Here is a 19516-nt window from a genome sequence, read left to right as displayed (position 1 = left end):
TTTCTGTTTGTGATTCTGGACTCTTTGAACTTCTTTTCTCCTTGTGTGCATGAACCAGGCTATATAGGAGGTTCAACTTGACCTTTAGGCAGTTTCTGTTGTTAGTGGTTTATGGAACTATCACTTTACCAAGAATCCCCCAAAATTCAGGCATTTCCAATCATAGTCTCTCCATTTTTCTTTCCTCTGGGTGAGGGAGAAAACAAAAATTGAAAAGGGGAAATTGTTTAAGTAGTGAATTTATTCATTTAAGAGCACTTCATAAACAGTCTGTTTTAGTAAGTAAACAAAATTATTTCCTCTTTTACTATAGTTTTAAGTGAGAAGGAAAATAAATCCAACAATTTAAGACTTTTTTCTGTAGTTGATTTGGATGTAAGTCATGACATTGATATGGAATATTTCATTTGAGTGCAGAAGTTCATTCTTCTGAGCTTGGTAAATCATAAGGCTTATAAAAACCATATTAGGGTGTCTTGCTTCACAGAAATGTTTGCTTTTCCTTGTCCTGTTGTATTGATACTAAAAGTCTACCAAATCGTTCAGACTTTAAGCTTAAATATTAAAGCCATTTTGAATATATTTAAGAGTGTCATGTTGAGCATTGGTTACTGTCACGGGAAACTTGTGGTTATATAATTTATGTTCCTAAATGTTTACTCTGTAGCTTACAAGCAACTTGCAGACAGGCAAAGTGACCTCTCTGTTTTTAGGTACTTTTACCCATTTCCTGTTGGACCCTTACTTTATCAAGTTGAGCTCTCTATTGGAGGACAGCAATTTCATGGGAAAGGAAGAACAAGACAGGCTGCTAAGCATGATGCAGCTGCTAAAGCACTGAAAGTTTTGCAGAATGAGCCCCTGCCTGAAAAACCAGAGGTAGGAACTAAAGTTCAAGTATCTTAAGTGTGAATTGAGATGCCATGACATGTCAGATAGAAGTGATTTTAAGTATTTTTTTCTAAATTAAAAGGTGAATGTACTTCAGATTGGAAGACTTCAGTGTGTGAGTTGGTGTGGACTTGCTTAGTGTCCAGTGGAAATAGTTTCAATTTTAGATGTCTTTCATAAATGGAGGATTTTTCCAAATAAGTTATTTTCATTGCTTTGGCTATCATAATTCCTGTTGCATTGCTACCGCTGCCTAAATAAGGTCGCATAAGCATCCTTAATTCTTCCATTTCCTAGTTTTTCGATGATTGAATTTATAGCCTTCATGGTTTTTTACTTCTTGCACATAACATCACTGTATGTGCATGTTTTTCCATGCACTGTACGTGCATGTATTTATTCCATTTTTCTAATGTTGTTTTATGACTATATTTAGACTTCCAGTGCATTTTAGTAAATAAAAATAAATCAAAAAGCAGATGTATGCTGAGCTGAAAAAATGAGGAAAAAATCCTTGCACCCTGTTTAGAAGGTGAAAATATACTTTGTGACATGAATACAAGAGGCATTTTAGCAGCAATACTTTGGTTGGCCTGGGGGCAAGGCATTGAAGGGCCATTATGGATTAACTTGCAGTTGTCAAGTCTATGGATAACAAAGCATAGTCTTTTTCTAATTTTCCTGCAAATTTCTGCTTTACTGAATAGATTGTTTCTAAACATTTTTTAAAATTGTGTATGAAAAGTTGTCATCTCTAAGTATGAAAACTAGGTAAAAGCCATGGCCTCTTTAAAAGCTGTAGGAGTTTAATACCTTCCATATAGTCAGAATTTCTCCTGTAAGTTTTAAATCCATGGCTTTTTGACAGGTGTGTATGGTTCATGTGCAGCAATGATGCTCAGGTACCAACATAGCAGCTCCAAAGAGTAATATTTGAACATTTATTTTGTCCAAATATATAGCACTTACGGCTGGTTATCACGATTGACAGGCCCAAAAATAAATTTATCTTTAAAAGACAATATTCCAGTTGTTTAAGGAAATATTGGCTAACACAAGAACCACCCTGAGACGTCCAAATCCATTGACCTACCACAGGGACCTGAGTTACCCAAGGAGATTAGATTCTCTGCTCACAGTGCACACAGGTGCAGCACTGAACTGACAGCACAGGTGTTCATCCATAACCTAAAACCGTGGTAAAAATTGAACTGCACATCCTCTAATTTTGGCATTATCCCTAGCTAATGCTTGTGCATACTGCATCTTTAGGAAGCTCTAATGCAAGGTCTGGCAACATATGGCTGGCCAGTGGATCCATGGGATCTGGCCCACAGAGTTGAATGGCTTTGCTTGTGCCCATGCCAGAGGTGGGCAGCTTCCATCCACACCTACACTGCTGCTTTTTTCTGTCTGGTCTAATGCAGACCAGGTGTTTTCAGCAGTGTGTCAGCAGCAAGTGGCCAGATACTGCTGCTTCCCCAGACCCCTCACTGCTGCTGTGTGGGCAGTGAGGAGCTGTGCTAGAGCCAAGCTGTGCCCCCAGGCAGGGGAGTGGGGGAAGGAAAGTGGAGAGAAGTGGCAGCAGCATGGATGCAGTTTGCAGATATGTGGTCCCAGCACTGGAAGCTGTAGCTAGGAAGCAGCGGGGTTGGGAAATGTGTCAGTGGTATGGGCACAGCTCACAGGTGTGGGGATAAGCTTTCTGCTGCTGATGTGCCGCCAAAGCCACCCAGCCTGCATTGGACCGCAGCAGAGTTGTTGTGGCCTGTAGCTTGTGAAAGGTAGCAGAGCCCCTGCGCTAAAGAGGATTTTGGAATGTGTTCACAGATTTGTTCACACTGCTCTGGGCGTGTCTACACATGCATTATTAACGTGCTTTGGTTAATGCTCATTGAATCGAGTAACACCATTGTGCGGTACTAAGAAAATTCGCGTTAACTAAAGAGCATGGGGTTCTACTCCTGTAGAAGTGCTGCTCGGCTGCTCCAACATGCTGTAATTACCGCGCTGCTGCATCTCGCGTATCGGTGTCCCTGTGCTTCAAAATGGGGGTGGGGGTGCTTGAAATAAAGCTTGTTCAAACCCTGAGCTGCCACAGGCCCTGCAGACGGAGCTGCGGCCTCTCTGCCTGACTCTGGGGGGCCACGGTTTGCTGGTCCACGGCCAGTTCTGGGTCTGGCAGCCGACCGTGCTGCAGACTGGCAACTGGATTGAGAACCCCTGCTTTAGATGATTCAGTGTTTGTCTTCCTGTTTGTAGTGCAGCAGTTCTGGAAGCACCTGTCTGGACAATCTATAGCCTTTCACTTGAAAATAAATAGCTGTTTGGAGCTGTATGTTCAGTTTTCTGGAAAGGGACAAAGTCTCTCTAAAATATCACCTAGTCCTTTGTACAACTGTACTGAACGACAGGACCATTAAATGTAGTAGCTCTAATTGAAGTGGACAAGAATGCATGAATGCATTTGGAGTTACTTTAGTGCTTTACCTTCACCTTCTTGCCAGGCTGATAATTTCCTTGTTAGGAAAGGGAAGATTTAAACAATTTTACTGTTCTTTAGTTTATATCAACCTGGATATTTTTTGTTTCCTTGTATTACTTTATAGGCTTCTACTCTTTTTTTTTTATAAAATGTTAAAGGGGTATTTTTATGCTGTTGAAATGGTGGTTTGCTTTTTTTCAAATTACTAGCTTTGTTTTTGTAAAATATTCTGTTTCAGAAGTTGTGAGTACATGCAAGCTGAAACTTCTTTTATTCTGTTAGTTGGCATTATGCTGTTGACTTGCTTGTTTTAGATGCACCCTCATTCTTTAACCATTTGCAAACATAGTTTAGAGCTGGAGCACACACCAGCACACAACACAACTGATACCAGTGTAATAAGCTCTGGGATGTTTCTTGGTGCATACTCCTTTATACAGCATAAGGAGGGAAATAGTTAATTTAGTTAATAAGAGGATATGCTTGTCTATAAAAGTATGATGTTAAATACATGTGAGTAATCAAAACCAGAATATATTGAAAAGTGCAAGGAATAAAAGATATTTTAATGTGATTAACCTCCAAACTGAGACACTATCACTAGAGATGCAGGCAGTAAACTAACATTTAAGCTCTTCAGTCACACCTACAGTAACTCTTAAAATGGGCTTTCAAGGTCCTTTTGATTAAACAGTGCTGCTAATTTTGAACCTACCCACTTTGCATTTGAAATCAGAGAAGTTTTAGAACTTGATTGTAAAGTTCTTTTGAGTCTCAAAAATGTCAAATCTTGGAGCATACTGCTGGGAAGGAAGTGCTCTGCTTTTAGTACTGGTATTGCCTGAACAGCTCTCAAACACAACAGTTCACTGTGCATGTACCACAGTCTTGCACTAGTGCATCATTTGACCTCACTCTCTGCAAATATGTATTGGAGAGTTCTACGTACATGCCTCAACGTAGTTAGGAGTTCAGAGGCTGGAAATAAGTGATACCATACACAGTACTGAGAAGACTAAAAATGTCAGGCGTTTGCCCTGGAAAGTATCTTGGGATTTACACATTCCTCTGGAGTGCTTGCAGCTTAAGCACTTAGTGTAATGGTGCTTTGGGCAGAAAAAGAAATCTGCCTGAAGACAAGTGCAAATAGCAAGTCTGCTTTATTGGTCACTCATTCTGGGTTTAGGTTTAATGGTGAACAGTAAACTAGATTTCTGTAATCCTTAAAATAGTCGAAGATGGTAGAAGCAAAGAGAGAGGGAAAGTTTTTTGGGGGGGTTTTTTGTTTTTTGTTTTTATTAAACTGTTTTTACTAAATGAGACATCTCCAGGCTATTCCTCTAATCGTAGTTAAAGCATCTAATCCATTTTCTAATCTTCTGGTGTTTGAGCTCTTGTTTTTTGACAGTTCCTCTGTGCCTGTAGTCCTTTCTATATCATAGCTTGGTAGCTGCAGCCTTACAGTTTCTGCGTCATTGCCATGCCTTTTAAATCCACTTTTTTATCTAGTGCACAACAACAGCAGAGTTAGACTGTAATCAAGGTTTTGAAATCCATTTGACTGGAGATATACACACGCCTAGCGATGTGACCAAATTAGCATTAATGCCCTTATGGAAAGTGCATGATTTAAGACTCAGCCATTTGATTTCAGGCATTTTGCCCATAGTGCACTGTAACCACTTCCTATGGTTGTCCAGATGGAATGATTAAACAGAGGCATGTTATGAATACATGGCTGCCCCCAGAACTAATTAACCATCACACATTTGACTGGCCAGTGCTTGGAATCCAAATTTTTCATGCCGATATGGTCTCACTGGGTTTCATACAAATGTCAAATTAACTTGTGTAACTAGCTTCTCACAAGTGTTTCAGTTTTAAAAAGTGTATGTCACACTTGGGTTTGTCTTAACTTTTCCAGAAATACATTTTAAGCCTGCTAGCTTTCAGAGAGCCTGTTTTCCCTTCCTTCAGTGAGCACATATGCAAATTTGAAGTTTTATCAGCTTTTACATTAAAAACCATTATTGAAACAAGGTTCTTAACTTTAAGTGTCTGCAGTACGTGCGGGATATTTCTATGTTCTCATGTAGACAGCAAAGGTTAGACAACTTGATTTGTGGGTTCAATAAACTGGTTGGATGACTATCATTCAGCTAGCATGCTCTTTATTTAAATGTGTGCTGCTTTTAGGTTAATGGAAAAGAACCAGATGATGAAAATCTCAATAAATCTGAAATAAGCCAAGTTTTTGAGATTGCACTTAAAAGGAACTTGCCTGTGAATTTTGAGGTATGTTTATTTTACAAGCTCTAGAGTTATATTTTGTTAGAATATTGAGGATACTAAGATAAAATGATCTAAAGCAACTTATTTAGACAAGAACAACTGACTTTTAAAGCTGCATGTTAGTTGTGAATATGCTTTTATCCAAATGAGTTTCAAACTGATCATCCCAGAGCTAAATGGTTTAAAAGCGGGTGGGGGGGAAGACCACTTGTACCCCAGAATTGGCAGGCCACACAAATCATAGCACACATGAGTAGCCCTATGTGCTATTGTACCAGGCTCTTTGAAAATTTAACATAAGATCCTTTCATTATTGAATGAGTCTCTTTACTTTACATCACATGTACAGTTAGAAGAGTGAAAACAAAATTCAAATGGGGAAAGAGCTTAAAGAGTCTCTCTATCATTGCATAATTGAGCACTGATGTGAATTATACACAAGGTATAATTCAAAACCCCACAAGCAGGTTTCCCTTCTTGAGTAGGAAGTGGGACTGTATAACATTAATCCTCAAGTGTCATCATGGGTTTCCAGTTTCTCAAAATTGCCCTTCTGGTTTTCAGAACAAACTCTTTGGTCTCATTCACTTACATTCCTCTCCTTTACGTTGTCTTGGATGACAGCTGCTTCCTGCCCCCTTCTGACCATCTTAGTTATCTTTTAATTTATTACGTACCAGAGGAACATCCTTGTTGCACTGAAGTATTAGTTTATTCTGTTGCTATTTTTGCTGACATGGGTTACTTCACTAAATTGACTTCTAATCTGTTTCATGAACACTTAAATTGTTACATTTTCAGTATTCTTAAAAGTTTGGCACAGACTTGATTTTATTTTTTTTTAAAGAGTGCTATTTGGAAAGTGCCAGTTGCCAGTGATCTTAATTTGTACTAACGTTTGTTGTCAAGCTTTGTTCTACGAGTCAGTATTTGGGCATTTGGTGGCTTTAATATGTGATTGCAAATAGACAACAAGCCTATTTTAGAGCTAGTAGTTTGAAGGCAGTGCTGCCTCCAGTGTCTGTACTTCTGAACTAAGACTCTAGGTCCAAAAGAATTGCTTTGTCTGTACTAATCAAATCACTGTAATATAAATCATTGGGTGGAGATGTATACCCAAAAACAAAGTTAATACTCTCTTCTGAAAGAGTAAAACAGTAAATGAAACATGCTAAAGACCATTAATTCATAAAATGTAAATTCTACTTCCTGCTTGCTGTGCATGCACTTTTCTAGGTAGAATTATTTAACAAATTTTGCATGGGTGGGATGATATTATGCTTAGTGGTCATGTTATTAAATAGCCTCTTCCTGGATCATTTCAGGAATGCTATCTCATACAAATTCCCCCTTGCCTCTAGTTCTTGTGAATGAAGTTTGCTATAAACATTGTGCCCTACCATTTTTAATAAGTGTTTATCACGCTTTCACTCAGTTTTTCCCTCTGAAACAGGTGACCAAGGAAAGTGGTCCTCCCCACATGAAGAGCTTTGTAACCAAGGTGTCGGTTGGGGAATTTATGGGTGAAGGTGAAGGAAAAAGCAAGAAGATCTCTAAGAAAAATGCCGCAATAGCAGTCCTAGAAGAACTGAAAAAACTGCCCCCCCTTCCTACGGTTGAGAAAATGAAGCCACGAATCAAAAAGAAAACAAAATCAATAGTGAAAGTAAGAAATACCTCCCTTTTTGGACCCAAATTTTGTTGCTGAAAAATGTCATAATGTGTGGAACATTCCCAAAATTGTTATAAATGCCCTTTTCACATGCTGAAAGTTAACCAGCGGTCTGGTACTACAACTGATATATTAGTTATTCACCATCCTCAGTTAACAGAGCTCACTACTGCAGTAGCAAGGTAGTTTATGTTGACTTCCAGATGAATGAGAAAATATTTGAACATATGCTGTATAAACTACTAGACTAGTTTTCAAACTTAAGGAGACCAATTTATGGATTTCTTGCAGTTGTGCCACCTCCATCCAAATCTTTACCTTTAGCAGTAGTCTCCAAATGTTCAAAATAAGCTGAACTTTTGCTATTGGTAGCTTATCTAAGAACATGATCAACTATGTTTTACTACTATTGCTTGGCTATTGGTATTGCTCTTACACCATAAACCAGGTTTTGGTGTTTTAGGGAACCTAATGCCTACAGTTGAATGAATGAATTAATTGGTACGCTACATTTGGAATTGCTGTACAATATTTGCAAATGTCAGCTTATTTTTTCAACATTGTTTCCACCTTAGCTGCAAACAAGCCCAGAATATGGCCAAGGAATGAATCCTATTAGCAGACTTGCTCAGATACAGCAGGCCAAAAAAGAAAAGGAGCCAGAGTATATGCTCATCACAGAACGTGGTCTTCCAAGGCGCAGGGAATTTGTTATGCAGGTTTGTATATTGATTTCCAATCTTTATATGTGTGTCTTTAATTATTTTTAGTTAGGGTTACCAGACTTTGAGAAAGATACATGTACTTAGTAGTACTGCATCTCCAAATGCATTGAGCTCATTAAGAAAAAAAATCTCCATCTGATTCCCTTGGAGCAGGATAAGGGCTCAAGAAGGCAAATCCTTCTTCCTAAGTCCTGTTAAAGAGGTAGTTGAGATGCTGGAAGGCAAATTTTTAAATACATCATGCTTGCATACATTTTTCTTAAACACAGAAAAATACTGCCAAATGATGATAAAAAGTGCTTTGTTTTTGTAATGTGTGGACATTGAAATGTAGAAGTTTATATCTTTTCCACCAGCTTCTTTCTTTTCTTAAAAGTACTGTATTCCAAAATATCTTCCTGCATTGCAATATCAGATAATATGGTAGCATTTGTTTGGCACTGGTTGTAGCAACCCAGTGGTAGCTAGTGCTAAGATATCCTCCACCCCTCTTTCTTGTGCTGGACAAGGCTGAAAGCTGCCACTGTGCAAAATAGTTTAAAATCTTACTGTCCTTTTATTGTCATGAAATTTGCATAGTTATAAACAATTATATTACCTTGGTGCCTTATTTGAATATAGATTTCCTGGGCTGATGCATTTAAACTAATGCCCTGGAGAGATCAAGTACTAAGCTGATTATTCCATGTATTTGTTTCTTGTCCTGTGAAGCCTATGATTGGTTACAAATTTGTTCAGGACAATAAATCAATTCAGCCAAGTCTCTGATTGCTCTGGCCATATGGAGACAAAACAGTCATTTAATGAAAATGTTGTTTTTATTTTCATGAGACTTTATTTGCTTTTTCTTTGTCCATATTTCTTTCAGGTGAAAGTTGGTGTGCACACAGCTGAAGGAATGGGTACGAACAAGAAAGTAGCTAAACGCAATGCAGCTGAAAACATGTTGGAGCTTTTAGGTTTCAAAGTCCCTCAACCTCAACCCCCTAAACCAGCATTAAAAACGGAAGAGAAGGTAACACATTGATTTTCCTCATCTGGTGTTCCAACAAAAACAATGAAATGAGTAAATACAAAGTGGGTAAAAATCAGCATAATACAGTGGTGCTCATTCTTTTTGGCTGGTGGGCTGAATACAGCCGGTGCACCTAATCTAGCATCTGGGAACAGGCATGGTGTGGCCCCATCTGGCCATGCAGAGGGGAGCAGCCTAACTGTTCCCATTGCGCAGGAGCAGGGGACTTTGCTTGGCCCAGATCCAACCCTGTGGGGGAGGAGATGTCCCAATCTTGCAAGAGCAATGGGGTGTGTCCTGGTCCCAACCTGGCCAGGAACAAGGAAAGGGGCGAGGGACAAAAGGGGGTGCAAGTTGGCCCTGTATGGAGGGAAGGGGGTGTACCTGGCCCCAATCTAGTCATGCGGGGGGAGGGTTCTGGCCTGGTTCCTACCTGCTCCGTGGGACTTAATTTTGGTGTTCCCCTGCTGCCAAGTTTCCTGACCCGTGGGGAGCCTTGTGGGCTATATTCCAAGCCTGTGTGGGCCAAATTTGGCCCATGGGCTGGAGGTTGAGCACCCCTGGTATAGTAAGTCTACACTTCTCACTCTAGCCTGCTGGACAGGAGGCACTAGTTAATATGGCCACAAGAAATTTAAGGGATGCCAGTGAGTGCTGACTATAGGATCCCAGGCTCCCTGAAAAAGGATAGGCGTAGCTCCTAGAGGCAGGGTCCAGTTGGAACATAAGGTACCTGGGCAGTGCTATATCTACTCCTGACTTCTGTGAGCAACCTGGCACCAGAGGGCCATGTGATGTGCTCAGTTTCTACAAAGAATGGCTCAGAGCTTGTGCAAGTAAAACCGTTGTTTTTTAGGACCTACATGTTGCCAGGCTTATGTCACACCCTGTGATAACATTAATTTTACGTCACTTTTTATATTAGGCTGGATCTTTAAAATACTTTTCCTTAACTGAAGCTTGAGTTCTTCCCCCAGTTCACTTAACAGACTTCAGCTTGATGTTCAGAATTAAAAGGGTTTTACCTAACTTTCTCCTTTAATGCACCAGTTTTGCATATGTCAGTGCATCTCTATGAGAAGTAATCAGTATGTTAATTTAACTGGCCGTTGCTCAGTAAAGTTCCTTAATATAGGTCTAACAAATAACCTTTGTCATTTAAATTTCTTTAGAGGGCGTGCTAATCTTCCCTAGATATCATAGAGGTTCAAAATTTGGCTTAATTCGAAGCCATGAACCAGTGGACAGATTTTTTTTTAAATTTGTTTTGCCTAACCTGTAACATCCTCTCCCCAATAGGACTTCCTTTTGAAAGGGTGTATTAATCTCAGGCAGATCTTATACATACAACTTTAAGTACCCACACTAAGCATTATTCTATCCCTGGTATAGCTTCACTTTTTACTCACTCAGCAGTGCTAGCTAGAAGTATCCAGTTCTGAACTTGGGTGTTTCTTTATTGCTTTTTTATGGTTCTTTTATAGTCATAAACTAAATGTAATTTAGGCAGCTATTTTGTATACATCACTTAGGTTCTTGCATAGTTATCTAAAAATTAAGATTTGTGTAAACCAGTGTTTCCCAAACTTTTGGTTTCAGCGGTACACTTACCAGGCCTCTCCCATCCCATGGCACACCAGGTGAATGCGGGAGGGGGTGGTGGTGCATCTGAACACAGTGCATGGACGCTAACTGCTGGCTGGTGGAGTCATGCCCCCCATCTGTCTGTCCACGCTGGCGACAGGTGGAGGGTGTGGCTCCAGCCCAAAATTCCACGGCACAACTGGACGTGCCTCAAGGCACACCAATGTGCTGCGGCACACTGGTTGGGAAACACTGGTGTAAACCCCTCTGAATTCTTTTTTTCTGAAGTTTTCTGACTTTTCACCTAGTTGAATAGTCTAGGCCATGAAAGCTTTGAGGAAAAGTTATTGATGTTTGGGTTTTTCTTAGACACCAGTAAAGAAACCAGGTGATGGAAGAAAAGTAACCTTCTTTGAACCAGGCTGTGAAGAAACTTCAACTAGTAAGTGACTTTACTGAAATGAATTTGGTCCTTTATGTGCCTCAAGCTATTTAATAGTTATTTGGAGCAGGCTGGTGAATCACCTGTGTTTTTTTTGTTTTTTTTTTCCAACATTAAGGGTCAGCCTCAGGCACTGGTATGCTTGAGAGAAGTAATTTAAGGCCCATTTGTAGGTCGTCCTCAGTATGGGCAATGACAGCACAATCTTTGGCATACTAAAGTTCCACAGTCAGGGCTGATGTAACTTGGGTCTTGGCATGGAGGTGGGAAAGATTGAAAAGGTTCCCATCCATCCTATACTCAATGCCGATGCCATGTGGCAGGCGGTCACAGCTGAGCATCTTGATGACCAAGAAAAATGGAAAACAGAATCGGTGTGATCATGCAGCCCTGCTTGATGCCAGTTTGAATGGCAAAGGGCTTCATAGTGGAGCCACTGCATAGGATGGAGTCAGTCATTTGGTATTTCCCTAGGCAGCCAAACTTTGATTAGATCTTCCTAAAAGCCTCACAGTTAATAGAGTCAAAGGCTTTGGTCAAATCAATAAAGGCCACATACAGTTCCTGATGTTGTTCGTGGCACTTTTCCTAGATCTGTCGGGCTACAAAAATCATGTCCATGGTACCCCTTGACAGTCTGATGGCATATTAAGACTCAGGCAGATTTTCCTTGGCAAGAGGGAGCAGTCGGTTCTGCAGAATTCGAGCAAGGATCTTTCCAGTGGTGGAGAGGAGGGCAATACCTCAGTAGTTTCCACAGTCAGATTGATTTTCCTTTTTAAAAATGATGACAATATTGGCATTCCTTAGGTCAGTGAGAATTTCCACAGCGTTTCAGATATTAAGAAAGTGTGTGGAGCTTGTTGGTCATGGTTTCACCACCAACTTCGAAGACCTCAGCTGGTATGCCATCAGGGCTGGATGCTTTGTTTGTTCTTCATATGTCTTGTCACTTCGTGGACTTCTTCAGGGGTTGATGGACTGGTAAGTGCTTCTCTTACTGGATGCTGCAGATGGATTTGACAGTTTTATCTCATCAGTCACTGTTGGTTCTCAGTTTAGGAGCTTTTGGTAGTGCTGCTTCCAGCATTTTTTGATAGACTTCTCTTTGAGAAGTGTATTGCTGTCTTCAGATCTAAGTGGGATGGCCCAAAAATTTCATCTACATGCAGCCCTGACTGTACTGAAGAAGCTCTGCATGGCATGACTGTCAGCTAATTGTTGGATTTCTTTCATTCTCTTCCTATCGCTTGTTTTTGATTTCTCAGTTCTTCCTCTGGGTTTCAGATTTAAGCCATTGATAAGTTCCTTGCTTCTGACTGGATGTAGGCTGGTTTTGCCAGTCACAGAAAGCCTTTCTCTTCTAATCAAGAAGGGCTTTGATCTCAATATTGTTTTCATCAAACCAATCTTGATGGCGTTAGGTGAAAAAGCCAATTGATTCTGTGCAAGCCTCATAGATGGTCTCTTTTAGACCTTGCCAATCTTCTGCAATGCAAGTGTTATCATTTTCAATCTGAAGATTGGGGAATTTCTTACTGAGATGTGTTTGGAGGGCTTTGCAGTATCTAGGGGTTTGAAGGCATTTGATGTTATACTGTCTTCAGACTGATTTGGCTTGCTTTGATGTTTCAACACAACTCTGGACATGACTGTTGTCACTAAATGATGATCAGTCCAGTCATTGACTCCTCTCATGATGTGCGATGTGGACATCTTTTAGATCATGTGCTCTTAGGATGACATAGTCAAGGAGATGCCACTGTTTCGAGTGCATGTGTTGCCATGTTGTTTTATACCTGCCACATTGTCTGAAGATAGTGTTAATAATCTCAAAGTCATGCTCTGCACATTTATTGAATAAAAAATGTTATTGGAATTATCCTTGCCTACTCCTTCCTTCCCAGGGGTGCCCCTCCACATGTTCAGGCCATGGCCTTCTTGCATTGAAGTCTCCAAGGAAGATGATCTTGTCAACTTTCAAGCTGATAGAATTTCATAAAACTGTTCTTTATGTTCTTCCTAGGCATTGAGTGTTTGAGGCATATGCACTGATGATAGTAGCAAATGAATTGTTTGTCAGTTGAAGGCAGAGAGTCATGAGACTCTTGCTAATGCCAATGAGGAATGTAATCATTCATCTGACAGTCTGGTTCTTAATGGCAAAACCAGTGCCACGTATTCACCTGTCATTTACAAATTTACCTTTCCAGAAGAATGTATAGCTAGCCCCCCTCCCCCCTTTCAGTTGGCTTTCGCCTGCATGTCTGGTCTTGTTGAGAGCAGAGAGATTGCAAGAATTGTCAGGTGACTGCAGCTGTTCTGCATTCAGGTCTGTCACTGTTTGGGTCATCTAGTAGGGTTTGCACATTCCAGGGTGCAACAGACATTTTTACTTCTTGACCACAATTAGAGTGATTCCCCTGGAAGTGGCTATCCAGTCAGGTAAGGTAAAGTGGGCCAGTCTGTTTGGAGCACCTTTTCTAGCCCCCTTCCCATGTGGGGTGAGCAGAGGGGATCCTAAAAAGGACTGCTCTGTCACAATCTCTGTCACTATCATGATGGTCACCATCATGTGATCACCACCTGCACATAGATCCATGACTTGGGGAATTCCTGGTGATCACTACTTCTGTCCCCTGTCACTTGCCCATTGCCACAGGACTTTGTAGAAGTTATAGGTATTGGTATTGGTTATTGTAGTAGATGTTGGACCAGTGAGAAGCCTGCGTGTGATCTGTTTATGTGAGGAGTTTGTCGCGCGTTGACACCCGCACAGATCTTGGCAGAGGAGAAACCTGTGTCAGTGGAAAGGAGATCCAAGATGGCTGGGTTTACTCTTCCACTGTTGTCGTCATCCACTTTTGCAGCCATTGAGAAGTATGCCTGCTCCACTGTTGAGGTTTGTGTCATGTTGGACTGCTCTTCATCTGATACCTCACCACTATGGGTGACCCTACCAGCAGTACAAGACTCCTGACAGCGTTGCTCTTAGGGTCATCAGTACATGCAAGCTTCCCCACCCCATCAAAATGGCAGTCCATGGTGACTGTCTTTTCATAACCTCCATTTCTGAACTTCTGGCCAAGGCCTGTCGTCTTACTATTAGGCCTGTGCGAACAGGGAAGTATTCAATTCGGATTTGGAGGACAGTGATTCGATTCGGATCACTGTCCCCAGTCGATTCAGCCGAATCAGCTTTGGAAGATTCATCACTGATTTGGAGAGATTTGGTGGTTTAGATCAGCCGGGGAAAGGCAGACACAGCTGGGCGGCTCCCATGGCTCCTCCGACTGTGCTTGCCTTTCCCTGGGGGGAGGGGAGCCACGGGAGAAGCCCCCATGGCTGCTCTGCCCAGTCCCAGCCTGGTCCCAACACCTTTAAAAAAACAAACAAAAAACAAACAAAAAAAGTCCTGCACTCACCAGCTTCAGCAGCAGTGACCGGGGCCCCTGGTGAGGGTGAGGGTGCATTGTAGGCACTTCTTGCTCTGGGCGGCAGCAGGGCATAGCCCCTGCTCCCAGAACTGCCGTGCCCGCATCAGCGCTAGGAGTAGGTGCTCTGGCCTGCTGCCAACTGCCAGCCAGTGCGGGGGGATGCGGGCATGGCAGTGCTAGGAGCAGGGGCTATGCCTTGCTGTTGCTTGTCCCCTTCTGCGTGGAGCAAGCCGTGCCTGCATCCTGTGGGCACCCCATCCCCGGCTGGCAAGTGGCAGCAGGGCAGAGCCCCCGTTCCCAGTGCTGCTGTGCCCACATCCCACGCCCCAGCCCCCCCCCCCGCCCCCTTCCCGCCCTGGCTGAGCAGCTCCAATCCCAGCCCCAATTCCTCCCTCCCCCACACCTTCCCTCCCCCAGTCCCAACAGACTTACCACCTGGAGGCAGCTGTGTCAGCTGCCTGCTTAGTTTATGGCTGAATCTCCAAACCGGCTGAATCTTTTCCAAATCGATTCGGATGCTTTAAGAATTTGGAGTTTCGGTCCCCGAATCAGGCCATATCTCCTCCAAATTGGGCTGAATCTCCTCGGAATCGAATCAACTACTGGAGCTTCTCACAGCCCTACTTACTATGCCTACAGTACTTGCTAGGTGTCCCGACAATTGAGTGGTGCTCATAACTGTTGTGACTGAAATATAAGACCAGATTGTGGTGCCCTCAAGTTCATTTGGAGCATGAGTACAGCAGTGAGAGATCCTAGCACTCGCCTAGAGAGGTGGGTCAGGGTACTTAGAGATAAAGGGGCCTTCTAGCAAAAGTGGATATTGTATTGAATAATTGATTCAAAACAACTGAGCACTATAAACACTGTCTGAAGTGTAGCTGAACTGCTGAAAGGGAGTCAATTCTAGGAGTATGTTAAATTTTTATTTTAATGTCTACAAACTTGTATTTAGAGGCTTATAAATTACTGCATGTATGTTGACATGTGTCCATTATAAATGGCTAGTATCTATTTAACTTGTACTTCGGTCTTTTCAGGTAATAAAGATGATGAGTTTAGGATGCCTTATCTCAGCCATCAGCAGCTTCCAGCTGGAATTCTTCCCATGGTCCCTGAGGTTGCACAAGCTGTAGGAGCCAATCAAGGACATCACACCAAAGAGTTCAGTAGGGCAGCCCCCAACCCTGCCAAGGCTACAGTAACGGCCATGATTGCTAGAGAGCTATTATATGGTGGTACTTCTCCTACTGCTGAGACCATATTAAAGAATAACAACTCATCAAGCCACGTACCCCATGGACCACTCACTAGACCCTCTGAACAGTTGGACTTTCTTTCCAATGTTCAGGGCATCCAGGTAAATGTTTGGTTTGGGGCATATCTGGAAAAGCAGTGTCAAGCTAGTTTGGAACATTGTTTCATAAAGATTGAGATGCTTTCTAAGTGCTTTATTTTATTTCAGCGCTAATAACAAATCTTTTTCTTTTTAAAATAGAAACTAAGTTCCATTTTGTCAAATTTCCACATTGTGGGAATATTCAGCTAACCAATGTTGCCTCTTCCACACACTAAGTTTTTTGAAAGATGTTTGGTACTTTGATATTTGCTGCGAGCTATAAATAATTCATCTTGCATGTTCCCTTTAATCAGAATTTGTATTTCAATTACTGGGTTAATTTAATACATAACATGGTTTCCATATTTTTCAAAAGTATAATACGAAGACATTAAAATGGTAAATATCCTTGATAAGAATAAAGACAACAATAACTTTTATACAGTGCCTTTCTTCCAGAATGCTTTCAAAACTCTTACAATTGTTTGAGAGCTATTGCAGAGCAAAGCTAGGCTTCACAGTAAATGCTCTTACTGGTTTATTTTCTAGGCAGAAGAAATGTACAGATAGAGAGAACATGGTTCCATCATATAAGCCAGTATTCTAACAGATAGTGGATGTGATATATTTACTTCTCAATTTGAGTGAAAGTAACTACAGCACTTCTCTTTATTTTTCTCAGGTTGAATATAAAGACTTTCCCAAAAATAACAAGAATGAGTTTGTATCTCTTATAAACTGTTCCTCTCAGCCACCACTGATCAGTCATGGAATTGGAAAGGATGTAGAATCTTGCCATGATATGGTATGATAACTACTGTTGAAATGCTTTCTTCTTGGTTCTGCTCTGAGAAGCAAGTGCAGCTGATAAACCAAGACAGTGTTTCACAGCTGTATAGCCAATTACACAGCATTTGTTTCATGGCTATATTTTTGTCTGATATGGTACAGTTTTCAGAAGTAGTCCAAGAATAATTTGAGTAATGCATGAGGAATTTTAAAGGACACATTTACCATTCTTGTCTATGCACAATGTATTTGCTTTCTTACCGTAGATGCAGGTTTTCTTTAAATATTTTTTTTAAGTTTGATTGAATGGTCTGGTAACTCTTGAGAACGGTGAATACCACTTTGCTCTAACATTTCTTCAGTTTACACCTGCTGGGAAGTAAACCAAGATGCAAGAAATGCAACTCACCTTTAGATATCATGAGATGCTTTCAAATCTGTAAACTCCTTCTTTTTAAAAGATTAATGGTGTTGAAATATATCTTTACAAAAGATTAGTTTCCTAAACTGCAGACTTTGAGAAGAAGTGTCTTTGGGCATTTATACACATACCTTTGTCGTCTTGGACGTGCCAGAGCAGATTCGATTAATAGTGTCTGCTCCACATGCGAGCTGATGCTGGCTCTGCATCGCATGCATTTATATAAATGGCAAAACATGTGTCAGTGGTGAGAAAATGGTAGTGGTGCGCTTTTGAACTAAAACATCAGTGTTTTAGTTCAAAAGCATGTTGCTGCCATTTTCTCAGTGCTAACATACATTTCACCATTTATACAAATGTATGTGCCACAGTGCCAGGCACTTTTAGATGTCTGGAAAGTGCAGTACAGTGTTGGCGGTTTGTATATGGTCTGTTACAGTTCAAAGAAATTTTCATTCTTGGGTTGTCCAGCAGGAACCTGTTCTAATGTGCAACTTTAGAAGGTTAGGACAGCACAGCAGGTTTTTAACTCTTAAATAGATTTTCTTAAATATAGTGTTGTTACTTCTTTTACATATCTCAGTCTCCTGTAGTGATTTTATGGTCTTAAATTTTGCAGGAGTTTTCCTTTAATCTGACTTCTGTCACTTCTTCAGTTTTGAAGTTTTCCTAGCTACCTTCAAATCCAGGTCTAAAGCGTTTAAATACACAAACCAGAACAAGTGGCAGATTTGGGGAGCAAAAAAACCCTGCCTTACAGAGTAACTTTTGGCCTTATGCAGACATTGTTTCTACTGGGAGAGTTGCTGCTCTCCCAGGAGAAACCTCATGTGTACAAATGTTCAGGCTTTTTCTCTCAGGCTGCAAATGGCCACTACAGGAAAAAATTGACCTGGGAACAACCAGGGATAAATCACTCCCTGGAGAGTTTTACGTGCCATGGCTTCTCTCAGAAGAAAACATAGTCCTCCAGCTCTTTCCCTACACACTGCTGCGATCTGTCACCAGGCAGACTAAGAAAGCCTGCAGAGCATGCTGGGACTTGTACACAGCCCCTCCTTTCCTTCCTTCTTTCCCCCCTTCCCATCCACTGCACAGTGTTGACACTGCAAGCCCTCCACTCTTCAGGGCTTTAGCATTCGAATGTTTGTACGCGCGGCTCTGGGTAAGTTTCTCTATCTGGAGAGCAAACCTAAAAGAATTCTCCTAGGTTATTTGAATGTGTGTATGCAGCCCTTTGACTGTCACGGCACAAGCTCATACACTTTACGTATACAAAATTATAATTAATCTTAAAGCAAAAATATTTAAAAAACAAAATCCAAACCTATCAGCTAACCCAATGAGATGACTTTTTCTATATAAGCTTTTTCACATAAATAGCCTGTGGGTACTTGGTTGCTAATCACACAGTACCCATCCATGTAATCAGTTGTTTTCTCCAAATGTGATTTGGCTGCTTGCTTTTCCTGCAAAATGTCTTCTGGTTCTGTTTATTTTAACCTTTTTTCTGAGCTGTCTGATTACCAATGTATTCATTTCTAATGGCCTCTGTAGGACACCAGGAGCCAGGGCAAAGTGTTAATTGGGTACTACCTTGTTGTTATTGTTCCCTTCACTAAGGAAAGCTCAAGCTATGCTACTAACACTTAGTCTTGCAAGTTGGTTTTTAGCAGGATTTTTTTCACTGTACTTCAGTGTTGGAGTAAAGGAATTTAGACAAGACTTTACTGTTAGCCAGTGGGCACTGGAAACGAGCGTCACCAAATGAATTAAAGGCCACCAGTTAACTAAATCTCTTTCCTTTAGGCTGCACTGAACATTTTAAAGTTGCTGTCTGAGTTGGACCAACAAAGTACAGAGATGCCAAGAACAGGAAATGGACCAATGTCTGTGTGAGTAAAAGCAATTTTTCTAGAGCTAAAGTCAAATTGGCTATGACCTATAATGGATTAAGGACAAGTAGAATTTTGTGTCTCAGTGAGGGAGGGGGTTGCCAGGAGAATTATAATAGTGAGTGTTAAATTGTCATCTCAGTAAGAGAAGAGAATTGGTTTTATGATGCCTTGTAATTTTCATGGTGTCACATGCAAGTTATTGGGTTCAATACAAGGACAACAGGGTAAAATTTTAATGGCCTCTGTACACGGGATCTTGGATTGCTTGGTCCCATTTGGCCTGAAACTATGATTTGATGGGTCTGTAAATGCATGGTTCTTTTCTAGTTGCTTTAACAAACCTTGAGTTGTTCCTCTTTTTGGGAGCTTTCTGATTACACAGCCATAACCCAAATGTCTGCGTTAGATGCAATCTCTCAGCAAGATGCTATTATGGAATTGTAAATTATTCTCTTTTTTTATTAGAGCAACTTTTCCCTGCCAGAAGGTGAGATAATTAAATAGTAGAATGGGTATATGCATTTTA

General features: G+C 41.0%; 1 protein-coding gene across 6 annotated transcripts in view; it reads left to right on the top strand.

Annotated features, from left to right (window-relative positions):
- The window catches only part of STAU1 (staufen double-stranded RNA binding protein 1), a 42824-nt gene that overhangs the window by 22105 nt on the left and 1203 nt on the right, over positions 1-19516 (top strand). For 2 of the 6 annotated variants that reach the window (XM_059733163.1, XM_059733162.1), the window contains 9 exons: positions 714-879; positions 5573-5671; positions 7104-7334; positions 7916-8059; positions 8934-9080; positions 11034-11106; positions 15584-15903; positions 16565-16687; positions 18902-18987. In XM_059733163.1, coding sequence (XP_059589146.1) covers positions 714-879; positions 5573-5671; positions 7104-7334; positions 7916-8059; positions 8934-9080; positions 11034-11106; positions 15584-15903; positions 16565-16687; positions 18902-18987 — 1389 coding nt within the window. The remainder of the gene's footprint in view (positions 1-713; positions 880-5572; positions 5672-7103; positions 7335-7915; positions 8060-8933; positions 9081-11033; positions 11107-15583; positions 15904-16564; positions 16688-18901; positions 18988-19516) is intronic. The other 4 variants (XM_059733164.1, XM_059733167.1, XM_059733166.1 and 1 more) reach the window with 4 other exon arrangements.

Source organism: Alligator mississippiensis, chromosome 9 (genome assembly GCF_030867095.1).
Source record: "Alligator mississippiensis isolate rAllMis1 chromosome 9, rAllMis1, whole genome shotgun sequence".
Lineage (NCBI taxonomy): Eukaryota > Metazoa > Chordata > Crocodylia > Alligatoridae > Alligator > Alligator mississippiensis.
This window is presented reverse-complemented; position numbering and strand designations above follow the sequence as displayed.